Genomic DNA, 23,474 nt, shown 5'->3' with positions numbered 1-23,474 from the left:
GAAGGGATTTACTGGTCAGTGGACTGCTTCCGCTGTCACCCAAAGTTTTTGAACTTGTCACTGACTTATTATGAATGCGCTGCAGGTGACGTATAAGGGAGGATGTTCCGAGGTGGTTAACGTCCTTACCCCTACTTATTACAGCTTGACAAAGGGAACACACGGCTTGACACCTGTTGTCCGCATTTCTGGTGAAATACCTCCACACCGAAGAGCTGATTTTTTTGGTATTTTCACCTGGCTTGTCAACGGCCATATTCCTCCCACGGACAACAGGTGTCTCCCCGGGTGCCTGACTTAAACAAACCACCTCACCATCAGAATCCTCCTGGTCAATTTCCTCCCCAGCGCCAGCAACACCCATATCCTCCTCATCCTGGTGTACTTCAACACTGACATCTTCAATCTGACTATCAGGAACTGGACTGCGGGTGCTCCTTCCAGCACTTGCAGGGGGCGTGCAAATGGTGGAAGGCGCATGCTCTTCACGTCCAGTGTTGGGAAGGTCAGGCATCGCAACCGACACAATTGGACTCTCCTTGTGGATTTGGGATTTCAAAGAACGCACAGTTCTTTGCGGTGCTTTTGCCAGCTTGAGTCTTTTCAGTTTTCTAGCGAGAGGCTGAGTGCTTCCATCCTCATGTGAAGCTGAACCACTAGCCATGAACATAGGCCAGGGCCTCAGCCGTTCCTTGCCACTCCGTGTGGTAAATGGCATATTGGCAAGTTTACGCTTCTCCTCCGACAATTTTATTTTAGGTTTTGGAGTCCTTTTTTTACTGATATTTGGTGTTTTGGTTTTGACATGCTCTGTACTATGCCATTGGGCATCGGCCTTGGCAGACGACGTTGCTGGCATTTCATCGTCTCGGCCATGACTAGTGGCAGCAGCTTCAGCACGAGGTGGAAGTGGATCTTGATCTTTCCCTAATTTTGGAACCTCAACATTTTTGTTCTCCATATTTTAATAGGCACAACTAAAAGGCACCTCAGGTAAACAATGGAGATGGATGGATTGGATACTAGTATACAATTATGGACGGGCTGCCGAGTGCCGACACAGAGGTAGCCACAGCCGTGAACTACCGCACTGTACTGTGTCTGCTGCTAATATATAGACTGGTTGATAAAGAGATAGTATACTCGTAACTAGTATGTATGTATAAAGAAAGAAAAAAAAACCACGGTTAGGTGGTATATACAATTATGGACGGGCTGCCGAGTGCCGACACAGAGGTAGCCACAGCCGTGAACTACCGCACTGTACTGTGTCTGCTGCTAATATATAGACTGGTTGATAAAGAGATAGTATACTCGTAACTAGTATGTATGTATAAAGAAAGAAAAAAAAACCACGGTTAGGTGGTATATACAATTATGGACGGGCTGCCGAGTGCCGACACAGAGGTAGCCACAGCCGTGAACTACCGCACTGTACTGTGTCTGCTGCTAATATATAGACTGGTTGATAAAGAGATAGTATACTCGTAACTAGTATGTTTGTATAAAGAAAGAAAAAAAAACCACGGTTAGGTGGTATATACAATTATGGACGGGCTGCCGAGTGCCGACACAGAGGTAGCCACAGCCGTGAACTACCGCACTGTACTGTGTCTGCTGCTAATATATAGACTGGTTGATAAAGAGATAGTATACTCGTAACTAGTATGTATGTATAAAGAAAGAAAAAAAAACCACGGTTAGGTGGTATATACAATTATGGACGGGCTGCCGAGTGCCGACACAGAGGTAGCCACAGCCGTGAACTACCGCACGGTACTGTGTCTGCTGCTAATATATAGACTGGTTGATAAAGAGATAGTATACTCGTAACTAGTATGTATGTATAAAGAAAGAAAAAAAAACCACGGTTAGGTGGTATATACAATTATGGACGGGCTGCCGAGTGCCGACACAGAGGTAGCCACAGCCGTGAACTACCGCACTGTACTGTGTCTGCTGCTAATATATAGACTGGTTGATAAAGAGATAGTATACTCGTAACTAGTATGTATGTATAAAGAAAGAAAAAAAAACCACGGTTAGGTGGTATATACAATTATGGACGGGCTGCCGAGTGCCGACACAGAGGTAGCCACAGCCGTGAACTACCGCACTGTACTGTGTCTGCTGCTAATATATAGACTGGTTGATAAAGAGATAGTATACTCGTAACTAGTATGTATGTATAAAGAAAGAAAAAAAAACCACGGTTAGGTGGTATATACAATTATGGACGGGCTGCCGAGTGCCGACACAGAGGTAGCCACAGCCGTGAACTACCGCACTGTACTGTGTCTGCTGCTAATATAGACTGGTTGATAAAGAGATAGTATACTCGTAACTAGTATGTATGTATAAAGAAAGAAAAAAAAACCACGGTTAGGTGGTATATACAATTATGGACGGGCTGCCGAGTGCCGACACAGAGGTAGCCACAGCCGTGAACTACCGCACTGTACTGTGTCTGCTGCTAATATATAGACTGGTTGATAAAGAGATAGTATACTCGTAACTAGTATGTATGTATAAAGAAAGAAAAAAAAACCACGGTTAGGTGGTATATACAATTATGGACGGGCTGCCGAGTGCCGACACAGAGGTAGCCACAGCCGTGAACTACCGCACTGTACTGTGTCTGCTGCTAATATATAGACTGGTTGATAAAGAGATAGTATACTCGTAACTAGTATGTATGTATAAAGAAAGAAAAAAAAACCACGGTTAGGTGGTATATACAATTATGGACGGGCTGCCGAGTGCCGACACAGAGGTAGCCACAGCCGTGAACTACCGCACTGTACTGTGTCTGCTGCTAATATAGACTGGTTGATAAAGAGATAGTATACTACTAATATTATATACTGGTGGTCAGGTCACTGGTCACTAGTCACACTGGCAGTGGCACTCCTGCAGCAAAAGTGTGCACTGTTTAATTTTAATATAATATTATGTACTCCTGGCTCCTGCTATAACCTATAACTGGCACTGCAGTAGTGCTCCCCAGTCTCCCCCACAATAAGCTGTGTGAGCTGAGCAGTCAGACAGATATATAATATATATAGATGATGCAGCACACTGGCCTGAGCCTGAGCAGTGCACACAGATATGGTATGTGACTGACTGAGTCACTGTGTGTATCGCTTTTTTCAGGCAGAGAACGGATATATTAAATAAACTGCACTGTGTGTCTGGTGGTCACTCACTATATAATATATTATGTACTCCTGGCTCCTGCTATAACCTATAACTGGCACTGCAGTAGTGCTCCCCAGTCTCCCCCACAATTATAAGCTGTGTGAGCTGAGCAGTCAGACAGATATATATAATATTATATATAGATAGATAATAGATGATGCAGCACACTGGCCTGAGCCTGAGCAGTGCACACAGATATGGTATGTGACTGAGTCACTGTGTGCTGTGTATCGCTTTTTTCAGGCAGAGAACGGATTATAAATAAAAGTGGTGGTCACTGGTCACTATCAGCAAAACTCTGCACTGTACACTACTGAGTACTCCTAATGCTCCCCAAAATTAGTAAATCAAGTGTCTCTCTAATCTATTCTAATTCTAAACGGAGAGGACGCCAGCCACGTCCTCTCCCTATCAATCTCAATGCACGTGTGAAAATGGCGGCGACGCGCGGCTCCTTATATAGAATCCGAGTCTCGCGATAGAATCCGAGCCTCGCGAGAATCCGACAGCGTCATGATGACGTTCGGGCGCGCTCGGGTTAACCGAGCAAGGCGGGAAGATCCGAGTCGCTCGGACCCGTGAAAAAAAACATGAAGTTCTGGCGGGTTCGGATTCAGAGAAACCGAACCCGCTCATCTCTAGTGTAAAGGATTGGAGTTGTGCGCATTTTTACATAACTACACCCCATGTTGAATTGGGCCCAAAGTCCCCTCGGCCACCAATTACAGTATCTCTGAAAATTTGTTCCAAAGTCTTCTTCAAGCCTGCATAAACTGAGTGAATCTCCCTGCTGGAGTCATTTTTGTATAGCTCTGGTGTCACATAGGTTTTCCAGGAGAAATCTTAACTTTGGCGCAACAAAGCTAGTAGGATTCCAAATTGTCATATCCTGCCAAATTTCCTCTTCCTCAGGAGAACTAAATGCCTAAAACAAAGCGTCAGTTATTAACCACTTAACTGACAATTGTTTATTGTGAAAGTGTAAAAACTCTTTTTAATAAATTATATATTTTATTTAAAAAAAATATGCATCCCCATATCCACCCGTGTCCTTAGGCCCATCCCCCATCAGAAATATTCCCCACGCAGTAGGATGAGATCCCCACCATTATTTACCCCCACCCCTCTAGTGGTAATAGATCCCACTGGAACAGGCCTTTCACCTCAGTGTCAATGCCCCCCCCCCCTCCATTGTTTAGTGCCCCCCTTCCCATGTGTCACTATGTGTGTGGCTTTCTTTATTTTGAATATATGGCATCCCCCAGTTGGAAAAAATCTTTTTTGGGGCCTCACCTACCCCACTATTTTACCCCACCTGATATAGCCCCACCCCTCACCTTTTTGCACACAGTACAGTGGAGCTTTTCCCTCCCAGCACATGTGTCTGGAATACTGCTTGCAAGCAGGGATGTAGTGAGGGTGGATCCAGGCGCAGGAAAAGTTAGAGGGCGCGCAGCCGCCTGACATCCCCCCTCCCTCCAGCCACTATACTGCAGTCCATTGTACAGGCAGCCACAGAGCAGAAGGAGGAGAAGCAGAGGGCTACACACTGACTCGGAGACTAGGTAGGGAACAAGGCAGGCCAGAGGCGACAACAGGAGCAGTAGCGGTTCTTGCCACGGGCAAGCAGGACTTTTGACCGGGGCGCCGCCTTCCGGAGGGCACTGGCGCCATCCGGAGGGCGCCGCACCATGGCAAGATCCGCTACTGTGCCCCCCGCTGTGTCCCCTGCTGTGTCCACCGCTGTGAAGGGAACTAGACGCTACCCGTCTAGTTTCCCTTCGTGGAGAGGACCTTTGCTGTGCGGTGCGCAATGACGTCATTGCACACCGCACAGCATTGTGGGACTGACACAGGCGCTAGGGGTCATAATTGACCTCTAGTGTCTATCTATGCTGTGCTATGAGAGAGACGTCATGACGTCTCTCCCATAGATCCGAGGAGAGGAGCGGCGCCGGCGGAGGTCTGCAGCGGTTGGGAATCAGGAGCAGGGATAGTAAGTATTAATTTTTTTGTGTAAGCGGCACTACTCCTACAGGGGGCACAACTCTACAGGGGGCGTAACTGACCACGCCCCCTGTATGAAGCCACACACATATTTTCCGCCTGGGGCGCCAAAAGGGCTAGAAGCGGCCCTGAACAGGAGACACAGCCGGCGCCCTGCTTCCCTCTTTATATGTCTCACTGTCTGCTTGTAGCTGTACGTCAGGACTACATCTGTCATGCTACAGCCCTATCTCTGTCCCAGCTGCTGCAGCACATCTCTCTGTCCCAGCTGCTGCAGCACCTATTTCTGCCCCAGCTGCTGCAGCATCTCGGCATTACAAGCTGCAGAGTAACATGTATAAGTGGATTTACTGTGGCATAACATGTATAAGGGCCCTCCTGCATTGCGTAATGTGTATATACTATGTGGTGAATAACGGACAGTACTGTGTGGTGTAATCTGAATTGGTACTATTCTCTGGCCACGCCCCTTCTCCATGAAGCCATGTCCCTTTTTTAAACATGGAGGGGCACCCAAAGGAAACTTTCGCCCTGAGCTCCGCAAGGTCTATAACCGGTCCTTTTACCAATTTTGGATTTTTAAATATTTTTTCTTTTCAAATGTAACATGCACCGAATTCAGTAAAGGGGATGGGGCGCCAAAACATACTTTTGCTCCGGGCACCATGGCACCTAGCTACACCTCTGCTTGCAAGGTACTATGGGGCGCGATTCCAGGAGTAATGCCGGCAGTCAGTAACTGGCGCATCACTCCCAGGGGGTAGCTGCATCAGGAGGAAACTGGTTATGCACTTGTGCAGAATGGATTTCCACCACTTATAGTAAATCGAGGAAACAGCCTGACGTATGTGATGCGACCTGGCCAGGTAACACACTCCTGGCTGTGGTCGCACCAAATACGTTATTGCCAGGCAAGTGGTTAATGTATTGTCTTTAGAGATTGCAAAACCCCAGGAAATATTGTATTGCTTTTAAATAAATTGGATGGAGCCAATAAAAAGTGGCATCAAGCGTCTCTAGGTCCATGTGAAGGCTGGAACCAGAGATAATTGGGTTCATTCCGAGTTGTTCGCTCGCTAGCTGCTTTTAGCAGCCATGCAAACACTAAGCCGCCACCCTCTGGGAGTGTATCTTAGCTTAGCAGAAGTGCGAACGAAAGGATTGCAGAACGGCACCAAAATATTTTTGAGCAGTTTCTGAGTAGCTCCAGACCTACGCCTAGCTTGCGATCACTTCAGACTATTTAGTTCCTGTTTTGACGTCACAAACACACCCTGCGATTGGCCAGCCACACCCGCGTTTCCCCAGGCACGCCTACATTTGTATCTGACACGCCTGCGTTTTTACACACACTCCCCGAAAACGGTCAGTTACCTCACAGAAACACCCACTTCCTGTCAACCACTCTGCGGCCAGCAGAGCGATTGAAAAGCGTCGCTAGACCTTGTGTGAAACTGTATCGTTTGTTGTGAAAGTACGTCTCGCGTGCGCATTTCGCCGCATATGCATGCACAGAAGTGCCGCTTTTTGACCTAAACGCCGCGCAGCGACAGAAATCAGCTAGTGAACAACACGGAATGACCCCCAATGTCTCCCAGGAATACCATTTTTTGCCTCGAAGGTGCAGTCTTGTAATTTGCAGAAAAGCTGGCTTGTTCGAAGTTGGGAAAGAACTTCACATACATGCTTGTGATGTTAAATACTTGGACAATGTCATCCTAACAGACCACTGTGTATTTATGAATGAGATCTTGGAAGATGCTATTCAAATACTTGAATAAAACAGCAGGTTCTTTTTTTATCCAAAAGGCATGACCAAATACTTGTAGAGACCATCACGAGTGTTGAAGGCCATCTTCCACTCATCTCCAGATCTAATCCTAATTAGATTGTAGGCCCCATGAAGATCTAGCTTGGTAAAAACATTTGCTCCATTAATTCTATCAAAGAGTTCTGAGATTAAGGATAGAGAGTATAGGGCCTTAACCATGATAACATTTAGGTTCTGGAAGACAGAGGGGGTCAAAGGGGGCACCCATCCTGCGCCCCGATGTTGTGAGGGGCCCCAAGGTCCAGTGGCGGCTGCAGTATTGGTACAAATCATAGATTTAAATAATTACAGAGATCGCGGCATTGCGCCGACTGTGGCCCTCCCGCTGTGCAGATAAAGCTTACTAAAGAATGTGTTTCCCGTGGTGGCCGTGGAGAGCTCCCATACCTGGCTCCTCAATCACCCTTCATGAATCCATACACCTACGGCCACTGTCGTAGTACTGCTGAAGTGTGGACACTGGCCTCAACCACCACCTCCTGGAGCTACACTGTGCTCATCCGCTTCATGCGTCAACACACCACCACCGCCCGAAGCTACCCTGTGCTCATCCACTTCATGCATCAGCACACCACCACCGCCCAGAGCAACCTGCTGACCAGAACTGCACTACTTTCAACTGCCACTGTTGCTGGAGTCCCGCACCGTGCATGGCCTCAGCACCACCGTCCAGAGCAGCTGCCGCCTGCAACATTGTGTGCCCCTGCCAGAGACCTCATACTGATCCCGCCCATGATGCCTCCATATTGTGCCTACCCCTGAATCCCCACAGGAGTAGATCCGCCACCGATCAACTCCTGACTGATCTCAGAAGCGATGCAGTGTGGTGATTCCTTGCAATGGACCCTGTTTCACAAGACTTGTAGCAAATTGCTTTATTATTAGTGTGGCATAGTTTTTATACAGTTACAGAATTTTTCCTGGTGCTTGATATTCCCGTCATCTGCGCATGCACTGGCAACTCCTGTCCTCAATGTTGTTATGACAGTGCATGTGCCCGGTCATCTCAGTGGTGGTGGTAGGACCAGTGCAAGGTGCAGCAGGCAGTAACGAGGAGGTGACCTGGCATATGCATATGTTGGGTCACCTCAGCGATGGAGTGGCTGGGGGCAAGCGGGCAATCAGGAGGCAGGAGCCGAGTGAAGGGAAACTGTGGCAGCGGCCAGCCAGGAGGAGGAGACCCGGCATATGCATATACCCTGGGATCCTCTGATTGGTTGCTGTCACAGAAGGGAGTGGGGAGAAGGCAGGAGACAGACGTCTTCACTGCTCCTCTCCCTTGACAAGCCTGCTTACGCCATCCTGATATTGCGAAGGGGTGTTGCGAAGTGAAATGGAAAGTGGAGCTCTCCGTTCCTACATGACTTGACAATACAAATGTATGGTGAGGCGATTCAGGGACAGAGCGGGGGTGCTGCTGGAGAAGTCAGGGACTTCTCCACGGTAACCAGCTCTGTGAATTGCTGTAAGCAGATAAAAGCCCTGTTTAACGCAAAACAGGGCTTTTCTCTGCTACATGAATAGACCCCTTTGTCACCTCTGCATCTACTGTTTTTGTGTTTTACAATGTATCTCCACCCCACTGTATGCTATACGTGAAGGCTATACCTCCAATGCATGTTGGGATCCTACTCCTAGCGTTAGGACACTACAACCATCCATTTTGGGTCATCTCTTCTAGGGGCGTGACCTATTCCATTCAGGGTAATTATACGTAGTGCGCCCAACATGGCTGCCTCGTCTGGTACCGGTGGGTGGAATATATAACCCCTGGGAAGTTATTACCCAAAATGTCTGCACCAACCCCCCAGTATGCTTTTTGTGTTTTCTAGGTTTAGTTGTTCTTTATCATTTCTGTATGTTTTGTGACTTGCTGTAATTCTAATGTCTTTGTACAATGTACCATTTTTTTTTTATGTATGTAAAGCAGCTTTGAGTCCTGAGGGAGAAAAGCACTATATAAATAAAATTACTATTATAATAGCATTTTTTGTTGTTCAATGGCCCCCCTGTGGTAATAACCTGCCCGCCCCCAGCCGAGCTCCAGGTCAGCTGTCCGGAACTCTGGCAGACAGTCCCCATGTGCACTGATGTTGCAACGCTGCGTTCTCCTCTCCTCCCCTCCTCTCCGCAGCTCAGTACAGACAGTGGAAGACTGTCTGGCCATTACTGTGTCAAATATTTGTCAATACATTTATTGGCACATGCAGGGAGGGATGTGTGGGTCTGAGGTCAAGGGGTTGGGGGGGACCGCAGAATTTTCGCTGTACCGGGCCCCAAAATTTCTGTTGCCGGCCCTGGGAAGACTATACAAGATCTGAGACCGCCACCCTTCTTAAAAAAATTAGGTGACTTAGACTCTCTGTTGAATCTACATTCAAGGTTCTCACAGATATCAAATAACCGACCTGAGTTTCTGAGTGACAGAGGAAAATTTATTTCCCTGGCTTCAGATTGATTGGACAATCCCATTACTGATGGACAGGCAGCATATCTTGTAGCTAAAAAATAGGTGTTTGTCACCTAGGAGCCTATTATAATAATATGAATTTAAAAATGTAAAATAGATAAATTGCCATTGGTTCCAGAATCAAGGAAAGCCTCAAGTGGTTCAATGGATTTCTTCAATAGTAAGGACACTTCAATAGTGAACTCAGATGAAATATTATCTTCTGTGGTGTGTTGAACTGTAACTAATCTGACCACCCCATGATACAGTAAGTTAGGTCCTCTCATTTCCCAGACATTTGGGACAACTAGTGAGGAGATTATATGAATCACCACAAAATAAACATAGCATGTTTTTGTAAACCTCTTTCGTCTCTTCTAAGCAGAGGGCATGATTTCCTGACCTGGTTATTTGGGATGTACTAGAGGCAGAGGCGTAGCTAGGTGCCATGGTGCCCGGAGCAAGGGTATGTTTTGGCGCCCTCTCCCCTGTACTGAATTGGGGGCATGTTACATTTGAAAAGAAAAAATATTGAAAAATCCAAAATTGGTGACAGGGCCGGTAGACCTTGTGGATCTCAGGGTGAAACTTTCTTTTGGGCGCCCGTCATGTTTAAAACAGGGACAGTGCGCACCAAAGGAACGCAACAAAAATATAGGGGAGGTTATGCCATAGTAGAGCAGCTTATAAATGTTACTCTGCAGATTCTTATGCAGAGAGAGGTGCTGCAGCAGCAGCCTGGGGCAGAGACAGGGGCTGCAGCGCCCTAGGCAGAAAGAGGTGCTGCAGCAGCCGGGGCAGAGATAGGTGCTGCAGCACCTGGGGCAGAAAAAGGTGCTGCAGCATCTGGAAGAGAGAAAGATGCTGCAATAGCTAAGACAAAGAGAAGTGCTGCAGTAGCCGGGGCAGAAAGAGGTGCTGCAGCAGGCGGGGCAGAGAGTGGTGTAGCAGGACAGAAGTAACCCTGCAGCACAGCTACAAGCAGAGAGTGAGACATATAAGGAGGGCATCAAGGGGTTTGCGTGGAGCGCACAGTATGTGTATCTTGTTCAAGGGGGCTGCTGGTATCTGGAGAGTTGTCCAGACTCTAAGGCTAGTGTTATCGTACAGGTTTTGGATACCTGCGCTCACCCTCTCTTTGGTGTTTGTATGTGAGAAATGATGTATCTCTATGATCTGTAAATACCTTTATAAGTCACAATGCTTAGTATAACAGATGGTACAATAATTCACATATAATTGATGATATTGTGATTACACATAAATGCCCTTATAATAACATGCATGTTGTGTGAACATCCGATGTATAGGGAAATTAAACACAAGATGAAATAAAATATGGTATTGCCGCTTGATGAATATCCTAAAAAAAAAAAAAAGAAAGAAAGGAGTCTTGTGAGAAAAGGAGTGTCTTTGTTCCAGATATATAGGAGTCAGTCTTTATCTGAAGGGATTTCCTTTCCCCTCAGTGTGAGTCTAAACAGTGTGCCCAGAGGCGGTTCTTTTGTCAATAATTGATCGTAGGTGGAGGTCGTGTTCTGGGAGGCCGGCGTCCCGGCCTGCCAGGTGCAACTTACCCTCACGATGTGATGTTTAGTTCTCTTTGTTCACTCTGTGGTGAGTGATGATATGGCCACTTGCGCTGTTTCCGCTGTATCCGTCCCCGGTGGTGTTCCTCAGCAGACAGGGCTGGAAGCCTTCCTGGCTCTGCTGCTAGGCTGCCGGGTCCCGCCGGAAGCCGCACTGAACAACCGGAAGTTGCGTTAGGACATAGGAAGAAGCTGAGCGTTGCAGCAACGCAACTTCCGGTTGTTCAGTGCGGCTTCCGGCGGGACCCGGCAGCCTAGCAGCAGAGCCAGGAAGGCTTCCAGCCCTGTCTGCTGAGGAACACCACCGGGGACGGATACAGCGGAAACAGCGCAAGTGGCCATATCATCACTCACCACAGAGTGAACAAAGAGAACTAAACATCACATCGTGAGGGTAAGTTGCACCTGGCAGGCCGGGACGCCGGCCTCCCAGAACACGACCTCCACCTACGATCAATTATTGACAAAAGAACCGCCTCTGGGCACACTGTTTAGACTCACACTGAGGGGAAAGGAAATCCCTTCAGATAAAGACTGACTCCTATATATCTGGAACAAAGACACTCCTTTTCTCACAAGACTCCTTTCTTTCTTTTTTTTTTTTTTTAGGATATTCATCAAGCGGCAATACCATATTTTATTTCATCTTGTGTTTAATTTCCCAATACATCGGATGTTCACACAACATGCATGTTATTATAAGGGCATTTATGTGTAATCACAATATCATCAATTATATGTGAATTATTGTACCATCTGTTATACTAAGCATTGTGACTTATAAAGGTATTTACAGATCATAGAGATACATCATTTCTCACATACAAACACCAAAGAGAGGGTGAGCGCAGGTATCCAAAACATATAAGGAGGGCAGCAGAGCTCCAGCATGTGTCGGCTGTCAGTGTCTCCTGCTGACTCCTCTGATCTGCCCTGCTCCTACCTAGTCTCAGAGTCCGAATCAGTGTGGTATAGCGGGCAGAATGAGGGGGTGAGCAGGCGGTGGTGCGCCCTCTAACTTTTCCGGCACCCGGAGCTTGCGCTCCACTGGAGCCACCCTTGCTACACCCCTGACTAGAGGAGCATTGAATCGAAGAGCAAAATTTTAAACTGTAACGTTGTTACATTTAAAGCTGCACCTGTCATTATCACACCATCAGAATAATGTAGCACATTCTTCTCTGTGTGTTCACCCATCTTGTCTCTGCTCCACTGCCTGAACCTGCACTCCTGTTATTTGGAACCGGTGTAGTACGGCTGACCGGCGGTCTCCTGACCGCCGGTCAGCTTACTGACGCCGGGAACCCGGCAGCATACCGAAGCCGGGATCCCGGCGGGGAGGGGCGAGTGCAGCAAGCCCCTTGCGGGCTCGCTGCGCTCGCCACGCTGCGGGCTCGGTGGCGACCTGCGCTCGCCACGGGTTCTATACCCACTCTATGGGTGTCGTGGATACCCACGGGTGGAAATAGTCCCTGTTGGTCGGCATGCCGACCATCGGGACAGTGACCCGTCGGGCTGATGGAGGAGGTCATGTGACTGTCGGTCAGCTGACCGGCGGTCACATGAATACCACCCATTTGGAACTATACAAGCCACTTCTGTCTTGCTTCTTGTAAGTCTGTCTCATCCACTCTGCGGCATATCTCCATTACCAGTATTCAACCTGTGTTCAGTGCCAGTGTCTCTTCCAGTTCCAGTCCAGTTCAAGCTGCTGTCTCCTCCGGTTCCTCTCAATTTCAAGCTGCTGTCTCCACTGGTTCCAGTCTGGTTCAAGCTGCTGTTTCCTCCGGTTCCAGTTCAGTTCAGGTCTGTTGTCTCCTCCAGTTCCAGTCAAATTTAGGCTGCAGAATTATTTTAAAATGATATTTAACCTGCTTCACCTCAGATTGGATTATGCGCTCGAAAATATGAGATCTGAGACTTCTGGGAATTTTTTTTTATTTCCTCATTACAAGGGCTGATTTTAGCATGCATATTCAAGTTGTGTACTGCTTGCTACCCTTAATTTTGAGTATGTCACATTTTTCTGAGTCTGATTTGCTTATCTCTACTGTAAGGATCACATTTTATTATACACATTGAAAAAAATAATACTTTTATAATTTCTATTATGTACTCATCATCACTGATGCCAACATCAGTGTTGCCTTTTTTGATAAATATTTAAATTATTTAGTTATTGGAATTGCCTCTAGATATAGCTATATACCTTTGGAAGTGTGTATCCTTTTAGCTTCACTTCTTTTATTGTTTTCCTTGGTAAACTCAATGGAGCCAGGTCACTGAACCGTTGAATTTCATGGAGCACTGCATCAGTATAAGGCATGCTGTTCCGGTCTTGCAAAGCTGGGCTGCGATGTCGGCCAATGACACGGTCAATTTCATCATGGACTTTGGCTTGAAAGTAGGAAAAATATAAAACAAAATTCATAATAATAATAATAATAATAATAATAATAATAATAATATGTTGATGTAAAATGTGCATTGTTATGTCCCTGTGTTAAAACATCATGATAACCCCAGAGCAACCAATATATGGGATTGCTCAGAGCTCTATGAAACCTTGTAAAAGAAAGTAACAAATGACGATGTTCAGTTTGGTTGTTTAAAAACATACTTAACCACTTAATTGATGATTTATTTCGCCGAAAACCGCTCCGAAATTGTCGGGTTTTTTTATTAGTGAATTAGGTGAAGAACATGACTTTAACCCTATCCCAAATGATTTTAGTTAAAAAAATAAGATTTTAAACCTACCGTTAAATCTTTTTCTCCTAGTCCGTAGAGGATTCTGGGGACTCCGTAAGGACCATGGGGCTCCGCAGGAGACATGGGCACTCTAAAGAACTTTTAGTATGGGTGTGCACTGGCTCCTCCCTCTATGCCCCTCCTCCAGACCTCAGTTAGAGAAACTGTGCCCAGAGGAGATGGACAATATGAGGAAAGGATTTTGTTAATCTAAGGGTAAGATTCATACCAGCACACACCAAACACACCATATAACCTGGAATATACGCAACCAGTTAACAGTATGAACAAAAAACAGTATCAGTCAAAGACCGATCTTAACTGTAACATAACCCTTATGTAAGCAACAATTATATACAAGTCTTGCAGATTTAGTCCGCACTGGGACGAGCGCCCAGCATCCTCTACGGACTAGGAGAAAAAGATTTACCGGTAGGTATAAAATCTTATTTTCTCTTACGTCCTAGAGGATGCTGGGGACTCCGTAAGGACCATGGGGTTTATACCAAAGCTCCAAACTGGGCGAGAGAGTGCAGATGACTCTGCAGCACCGATTGAGCAAACGCGAGGTCCTCATCAGCCAGGGTATCAAACTTGTAGAATTTTGCAAAAGTGTTTTAACCCGACCAAGTAGCTGCTCGGCACAACTGTAATGCCGAGATGCCTCAAGCAGCCGCCCAAGAAGAGCCCACCTTCCTAATGGAATGGGCCTTTACCGAATTTATTACCGGCAATCCAGCCGTAGAATGAGCCTGCTGAATCGTGTCACAGATACAGCGAGCAATAGTCTGCTTAGAAGCAGGCACGCCAACCTTATTGGCTGCATACAGGACAAACAGAGCCTCTGTTTTCCTAACCCTAGCCGTCCTGGCTACGTAAATTTTTAAGGCCCTGACTACATCCAGGGACTTGGAGTCCTCCAAGTCACCCGTAGCCACAGGCACCACAATAGGTTGGTTCATATGAAAAGAAGAAACCACCTTAGGCAGAAATTGAGGACGAGTCCTCAACTCTGCTCTATCCACATGAAAAATCAAGTAGGGGCTCTTGTGAGACAAGGCCGCCAACTCTGACACCCGCCTTGCAGATGCCAAGGCTAATAACATGACCACCTTCCAGGTGAGAAATTTTAATTCCACCGATTGAAGAGGTTCAAACCAGTGTGATTTAAGGAACTGTAACACCACGTTAAGGTCCCATGTTGCCACAGGTGGCACAAAAGGAGGCTAGATGTGCAGCACTCCCTTTACGAAAGTTTGGACTTCTGGGAGAGAAGCCAATTCCTTCCGAAAAAATATAGATAGGGCCGAAATCTGTACCTTAATGGAGCCTAATTTTAGGCCCATATCCATTCCTGTAGGAAGTGGAGAAAAAGGCCCAGATGGAAATCTTCCGTAGGAGCATTCTTGGTTTCACACCAAGATACATACTTCCTCCAGATACGGTGATAATGCTTCGCCGTTACTTCCTTCCTAGCCTTTATCAGAGTAGGGATAACTTCCTCCGGAATACCTCTTTCAGCTAGGATTCGGTGTTCAACCGCCATGCCATCAAACGCAACCGTGGTAAGTCTTGGAACATGCAAGGCCCCTGCTGCAACAGGTCTTCCCTGAGAGGAAGAGGCCATGGATCTTCTGTGAGCATCTCCTGAAGATCCGAATACCAGGCCCTTCGAGGCTAATCTGAAACCACGAGTATTGCTTGTACTCTGTTTCGTCTTATGATTCTCAACACTTTTGAGATGAGAGGCAGAGGAGGGAACACATATACCGACTGAAACACCCATGGTGTCACCAGGGCATATACCGCTACTGCCTGAGGGTCCCTTGACCTGGCACAATACCTCCGAAGCTTTTTGTTGAGGCGTGACGCCATCATGTCTATTTGAGGAAGTCCCCAAAGACTTGCTATCTTTGCAAAGACCTCTTGATGAAGTCCCCACTCTCTTGGATGGAGATCGTGTCTGCTGAGGAAGTCTGCTTCCCAGTTGTCCACTCCTGGTATGAAGACTGCTGACAGAACACTTACGTGATTTTCCGCCCAGCGCAGAATTCTAGTGGCTTCCGCCATTGCCACTCTGCTCCTTGTCCCGCCTTGGCGGTTTACATGAGCCACGGCTGTGACGTTTTCTGATTGAATCAGAACCGGTAGGTCGCGTAGAAGATACTCCGCTTGTCGTAGGCCGTTGCATATGGCCCTCAATTCCAGCATGTTGATGTGTAGACAAGCCTCCTGGCTTGACCATAGTCCCTGAAAATTTCTTCCTTTTGTGACTGCTCCCCATCCTCGGAGGCTCGCGTCCGTGGTCACCAAAACCCAGTCTTGAATGCCGAACCTGCGACCCTCTAGAAGGTGAGCACTCTGCAGCCACCACAGGAGAGACACTCTGGCCCTGGGGGACAGGCTTATCTTTTGATGTAGGTGTAGATGGGACCCCGACCATTTGTCCAGAAGGTCCCACTGAAACGTCCTCGCATGGAACCTGCTGAAGGGGATGGCCTCGTAGGCTGCCACCATTTTTCCCAGAACTCGAGTGCATTGATGAACAGACACTCTTTTTGGTTTTAGCAGGTCCCTGACCATGTTCTGGAGGTCCTTGTCTTTTTCTATTGGTAGAAACACCCTCTTCTGTTCCGTGCCCAGAATCATGCCTAGGAATGATAGTCGAGTCGTTGGAATCAACTGTGACTTTGGCAGATTGAGAATCCAACCGTGTTGATGTAACACTCTCAGGGAGAGCGACGTGCTTTTCAGCAATTGATCTCTTGATCTCGCCTTTATCAGGAGATCGTCCAAGTATGGGATAATTGTGACTCCCTGCTTGCGCAGGAGCACCATCATTTCCGCCATTACTTTGGTGAAAATTCTCAGAGCCGTGGAAAGCCCAAACGGCAACGTCTGAAACTGGTAATGACAGTCCTGTACCGCAAAACGCAGCTATTCCTGATGAAGAGGAAATATGGGGACATGAAGGTAGGCATCCTTCACATCCAGCGACACCATAAAATCCCCTGCTTCCAGACTGGATATCCCAGCCCGGAGTGATTCCATCTTGAATTTGAACTTTTTCAAGTATAGGTTTAGGGATTTTAGATTCAAAATGGGTCTGACCGAACCATCCGGCTTCGGGACCACAAACAGTGTTGAATAGTACCCTTTTCCCTGTTGGCCTAGGGGAACCTTGACAATCACTTGCTGTTGACACAGCTTTTGAATTGCATCTAATACCACTTCCCTCTCCGGGGAAGAGGCTGGCAAGGCCGACTTGAAAAATCGGCGAGGGGGCACCTTTTCGAACTCCAGTTTGTAACCTTGGGATACAATTTCCAACGCCCAAGGATCCACGTCTGATAGAACCCAGACCTGGATGAAGAGTCGAAGACGTGCCCCCACCGGTGCGGACTCCCTCCGTGGAGCCCCAGCGTCATGCGGTGGATTTAGCAGAAGCCGGGGAGGACTTCTGCTCCTGGGAACTAGCCGAAGCAGGTGTTCTCTTACCTTCCTTACCGTCTTGAGGAAGTCTCCAGTTGCTAGGAGACGAAAACGCGTTGACGCCCACTTCTTTGAAGTTACTCTCCAATTGGTATTCACCGCTACTTCCAACAGCTCCCGCACACCGCTGAAATTACACCCAGCTACCTTCGGCTGAATTCTACGTGACCTCCGTGGTAAGGTCCAGGTCACCAATTAACAGCACGGGTGAACGCACAGGATCCAACTAGGCAGTGTCAGCAATAATCACTGCGAGGACTTGTTGCTATATGCCGGGTGAGTCCGGGCTGACCTCCGCCGTGAGGACCGCATCCAACTACCTAATCATCAAGCCGTAGTGTGTAACAGCGGGCAGCATTGACGGGAGAGCAGGGACATATTTATCTCCCAGCAGGGCTGTTGTACAGCACTATTAAGCAGCAATCACCTATCATCGGATATACCACGTGAATACCGCTAACGGAACCTTCAGAACAAGCACGAGGGTAATTATATCCAAGTATATGCTGTCTTTATGAGACTGTATTTAGAGTGAATTTTCTGCGGAACATTTATTTCAGCAAAACACTGGGACGCCAGTGCAACAATACAAATACCTATAAGGAGAGTAATAATCTACACCTTATCATGATATGTTTATAAGTATTTAAAATATATCTTTATATAAAAAGCAATTTTCAGTGCTTATCTATAAGCTTTTAGCTATTCATTTGTTAGCAATCATATTTTTATACATAACAGTTATTAATCTACTATTACTTGTGTCTTGTGATAAATGTTACATGTTAACTATAAATATTTTTAGATAAAAGTATCAATATACAAAGTCTCACTGAGTTATTTATTCTACATGACAGACCACACGTATAATTATTTGTAAAGTGTTTCCAAGCGCAGAGTCATTTCTTTTTGTTCTCTTACCTCTACCCTTACCTCTGGCGAGGAAAGAGGAGCCCCGACTTCTTCTGGACTTATGCGACCGAAAGGACTGCATCTGATATTGTGGGGTTTTCTTTTGCTGTGGGGGAACAAAAGGCAAAAATGTAGATTTACCCGCGGTAGCTGTGGAACCAGGTCCGCGAGACCATCCCCAAACAAAACTTCACCCTTGTAAGGTAAAACCTCCATATGCTTCTTTGAGTCGGCATCACCCGACCATTGGCGGGTCCACAGACCTCGTCTTGCCGAAACTGCCATGGAGTTGGCTCTGGAACCAAGCAGCCCCACGTCTCTTTGAGCGTCTCTCATATATAAGAATGCGTCTTTAATGTGACCTAAAGTCAGTACAATGGTATCCTTGTCCAGGGTATCCATGTCAGCCAACAAGGTATCTGTCCATGCTGCAACAGCGCTACAAACCCATGCCGATGCTATTGCCGGTCTGAGTAAAGCACCCGTATGTGCATAAATATAGTTTCCTGTCTACGATCCGCAGGAACCTTAAGGGCCGCGGTGTCTGGAGACGGTAGCGCCACCTTCTTGGACAGACGCGTTAACGCCTTGTCCACCCTGGGCGAGGATTCCCACCGTATCCTGTCCTTTGCAGGGAAAGGATACGTCATAAGGATCCTCTTGGGAATCTGCAGTTTTTTGTCTGGAGTTTCCCAAGCTTTTTCGAATAATTCGTTCAGTTCATGAGATGGAGGAAACGTTACCTCAGGTTTCTTTCCCTTAAACATGTGTACCCTCGTGTCAAGGACAGAGGGGTCATCTGTGATATGCAAAACATCTTTTATTGCCATAATCATATAATGAATACTTTTGGCCAAATTAGGGTGTAACCTTGACCCTCATTCCGAGTTGTTCGCTTGCAAGCTGCTTTTAGCAGCTTTGCACACGCTAAGCCGCCGCCTACTGGGAGTGAATCTTAGCATAGTAAAATTGCGAACGAAAGATTAGCAGAATTGCGAATAGACACTTCTTAGCAGTTTCTGAGTAGCTAGAAACACTTACTCGGCAACTGCGATCAGTTCAGTCAGTTTCGTTCCTGGTTTGACGTCACAAACACACCCAGCGTTCGCCCAGATCCTCCCGCATTTTTCCCAGAAACGGCAGCGTTTTTTCGCACACACCCATAAAACGGCCAGTTTCCGCCCAGAAACACCCACTTCCTGTCAATCACATTACGATCACCAGAACGAAGAAAAAACCTCGTAATGCCGTGAGTAAAATTCCTAACTGCACAGCAAATTTACTTGGCGCAGCCGCAGTGCGAACATTGCGCATGCGCAATCAGCGGAAAATCGCTGCGATGCGAAGAAAATTACCGAGCGAACAACTCGGAATGACCACCCTTGCCTCATCATAGTCGACACTGGAGTCAGAATCCGTGTCGGTATCAGTGTCTGCTATTTGTGATAGGAGACGCTTTTGAGACCCTGACGGGCCCTGTGACCCAGTCAAATCCGCGGATTGACTCCCTGCTGTTTCCCTGGACTCAGCTTTGTCCATTCTCTTATGTAATAAGGTCACATTAGCATTTAAAATATTCCACATATCATACCAATCATGAGTCGGCGTTGCCGACGGAGACACCACAATCATCTGCTCCACCTCCTCCTTGGATGAGCCTTCCGCTTCAGACATGCCAACACGCGTACCGACACCCGCACACACACACAGGGATATATCTATAAGGGGACAGTTCCCCAACAAGGCCCTTTGGAGAGACAGAGAGAGAGTATGACAGCACACACCCAGCGCCAATTGACACTGGAAACAATTCCCAGATATAGCGCTTTTATATATATATTAACAGTGCAATACACTCACTGCGCCTAAATGTTCACCCCCCCCCCTCCCAATCTTACAGCACTGTGTCACCGTTCTGCAGGGGAGAGTCCGTGGAGCCAGCTTCTCTTCAGATCACTGTGGAGAAAATGGCGCTGGTTAGTGCTGTGAGACCAAGCTCCGCCCCCTCTAGTGGCGGGCTTCCGTCCAAAATTACAATTAATGGCGGGGGATGTACATATCTACTGACTCCGCAGCCCATATGTGAAAAACATGCCAATACAGAAGTTTATATTGCTGCCCAGGGCGCCCCCCCCCCCCCCCCCCCCTGCGCCCTGCACCCATCAGTGCCTGTCAGTGTGTGTAACGTGTGGGAGCAATGGCCCGCAGCGGCTTACCTCAGTGAAGATCTGAAGTCTTCTGCCGCCTTAGAAGTCTTCTTTCTTCTTATACTCACCTGGCTTCTATCTTCCGGCTCTGCGAGGAGGACGGTGGAGCGGCTCTGAGACGAACGGCAGGGGGAGATCCCTCTGGAGCTAATGGTGTCCAGTAGCCTAAGAAGCAGAGCCTATCATTCAAGTAGGTCTGCTTCTCTCTCCTCAGTCCCACGATGCAGGGAGCCTGTTGCCAGCAGTGCTCCCTGAAAATAAAAAAACTAACAAAATTCTTTTATCAGAGAAACTCAGTAGAGCTCCCCTGTAGTGCCCCCATTCTCCTCTGGGCAAACAATCCAACTAACTGAGGTCTGGAGGAGGGGCATAGAGGGAGGAGCCAGTGCACACCCATACTAAAAGTTCTTTAGAGTGCCCATGTCTCCTGCGAAGCCCGTCTATACGCCATGGTCCTTACGGAGTCCCCAGCATCCTCTAGGACATAAGAGAAAAGGAAAACAAATATTTATTTTTATTTTATTTTATTTTTTACATTTTTCCTTCAAACATTGAAACATCGATCGGGAACATCGTGACCATCGGAACATCGTGAAGATTGCGACCATTGCGGCTTTCATTTTGAATGCCGGACAGCCTGCAGGTATACAGGGGGGGGGGGGATCTGGGGGTGAATTGGGAGGGTTCATTTACTCTCCCCAGCGGCTGCCATTGTCTGCAGCCGCTGGAGGAGGGGGATCCTGCCATGCTGACCGATCAGCAGTGATCGACAGCACGGCAGACACGGGGAGAGTGCAGGGAGGCAGAGGGACCTTCTGGTCCTTCTAACAGCAGCAGCGGAGGGAAGTTTCCCTTCCCTGCCGCTGCTAACACTCTCTATCTGACTGGTCGCATCCTGTGCGACCAGGTCAGATAGAGCATCCGACCATGCCAGGCAAGTGGTTAATTCAAGCTACTCAACATTACATTTGTGTTGTACAGAATCTCATAGATGATAGCAACAGGATACAATAGACTCAGTGTATGTTTAGTACAGTCAGTACAGGAATGGTATCAATAGCTGAGCTGCCTATTTTCCAACAGATAAAGGGGGTATTTACTAAGCCTTGGATGGAGATAAAGTCAACAGAGATAAAGTACCAGCCAATCCGCTCCTGACTAACATGTCAGAGGCTTGGTTTGAAAAATTACAGTTAAGAGCTGATTGGTTGGTACTTTATCTCCGTCGACTTTATCTCCTCCCAAGGCTTAGTAAATAGACCCCAAAGACTATTAGTGAAAGATGGCAGACTGACAGTTAGTGGTCTAGGTCAGTGGCTTCAAGTATCTATAATGGGTGGAGCCAGAATAGTTCTGGCTCCACCCATTATAGATGGTGCTGCAAGCCACCGTGTGCCTGCAGCAGATCCCTACCTATTCAGTCAGAAAGCAGGACCATCCTTCATGTGAAATATTTGGAAAGATGGCAGAACTGTGATAGTAAATTGCTAATGCTTTTCAATCATCAGTGTACTGTACAGAGCACATAATGGTGCAGGGGAAGTGGATTGTAAACAGGCCCCTCAGGCGGGTGTAGTATGGTATGTCAGTGGCCGGGCTCCCGGCGACCAGCATACCAACAGCGTGGCGAGCGCAAATGAACCCCTTGTGGGTTCGCTGCGGGCACGGTGGCATGCTATTTATTCTCTCTCCAGGGTGGTCGTGGACCCCCAAGAGGGAGAAAAAGTGTCGGTATGCCGGCTGTCGGGATTCCGGCACTGGTATACTGTGCGCCGGGATCCTGACAGCCGGCAAACCCCCTCAGGCAATAATACACCTCTGCTCTACGTATATATGGAAATGGTATGGCATAATGCAGCCTAGCAGGTAAGACTCTAAGCCAAGTATCCATGTAAGTAGTAAAAAGAAAGAACAGTCAGAATCCAGGTCAAGACAGTGGCGGGTAGTAAGAAGGGTCAGATTCCATGCACGAGATTAAAGCAAGCAGCAGGCTGTGAGGATATTTCCAACATTGGGGTATATTTACTAAGCTCCCGATTTTGACCGATTTGGTGTTTTTTCTTCAAAGTGTCATCTCGGGAATTTACTAAACACAAATCTCGGCAGTGATGAGGGCATTCGTATTTTTTTTGAAGTCAAAGAAAAAAATTACGAATGAATACACCATCGGTCAAATACGCCTGTTATTTGATAGAACTCGGTAATTTACTAAAATTTGTATTTCACAAACACTGCCGGCAATAGCCAAACACTGCCGTGAAAAAATACAAATCGTAAAAAAAGCAGTTTTAAAACAGGCCTGCTTTTTTTAACCGTGTTCTGATAGTCATGCACGGATCTGTGAGATCCGTGCATGTTTATCAGTGGGAAGGGGTGGGAAATGATGGAAAATGTGAAAAAAAAAATGCGTGGGGTCCCCCCTCCTAAGCACAACCAGCCTCGGGCTCTTTGAGCCGGTCCTGGTTGACAAAATATGGGGGGGAAAATGACAGGGGTTCCTCCATATTTCATCAACCAGCACCGGGCTCTGCGCCTGGTCCTGGTTCAAAAAAATATGCGGGACAAAAAGCGTAGGGGTCCCCTGTATTTTTTAAACCAGCACCGGGCTCCACTAGTCAGGTACATAATGCCACAGCCGGTGGACACTTTTATAGTGGTCCCGGCGGCCCTGGCATTACATACCTAACTAGTCACCCCTGGCCGGGGTACCCTGGAGGAGTGGGAACCCTCTAAATCAAGGGGTCCCCCCCCTCCAGCCACCCAAGGGCCAGGAGTGAAGCCCGAGGCTGTCCCCCCCATCCAAGGGTGGCGGATGGGGGGCTGATAGCCTTTTGAAAAAATTGTGAATATTGTTTTTAGTGGCAGTACTACAAGTCCCAGCAAGCCTCCCCCGCAAGCTGGTACTTGGAGAACCACAAGTACCAGCATGCGGTGGAAAACCGGGCCCGCTGGTAACTGTAGTACTACTACTAAAAAAATACCCCCCAAAAAACAGGACACACACACACCGTGACAGTATAATTTTATTACATACATGC

General features: G+C 47.3%; 1 protein-coding gene across 2 annotated transcripts in view; it reads right to left on the bottom strand.

Moving 5' to 3' along the window:
* Positions 1-23,474, bottom strand: part of LOC134949291 (cytochrome P450 2G1-like) — a 174,691-nt gene that overhangs the window by 31,593 nt on the left and 119,624 nt on the right. For both annotated transcript variants that reach the window (XM_063937788.1, XM_063937789.1), the window contains one exon: positions 13,284-13,471. In XM_063937788.1, the coding sequence (XP_063793858.1) occupies positions 13,284-13,471 (188 nt within the window). The remainder of the gene's footprint in view (positions 1-13,283; positions 13,472-23,474) is intronic.

This window comes from Pseudophryne corroboree, chromosome 8 (genome assembly GCF_028390025.1).
Source record: "Pseudophryne corroboree isolate aPseCor3 chromosome 8, aPseCor3.hap2, whole genome shotgun sequence".
NCBI lineage: Eukaryota > Metazoa > Chordata > Amphibia > Anura > Myobatrachidae > Pseudophryne > Pseudophryne corroboree.
This window is presented reverse-complemented; position numbering and strand designations above follow the sequence as displayed.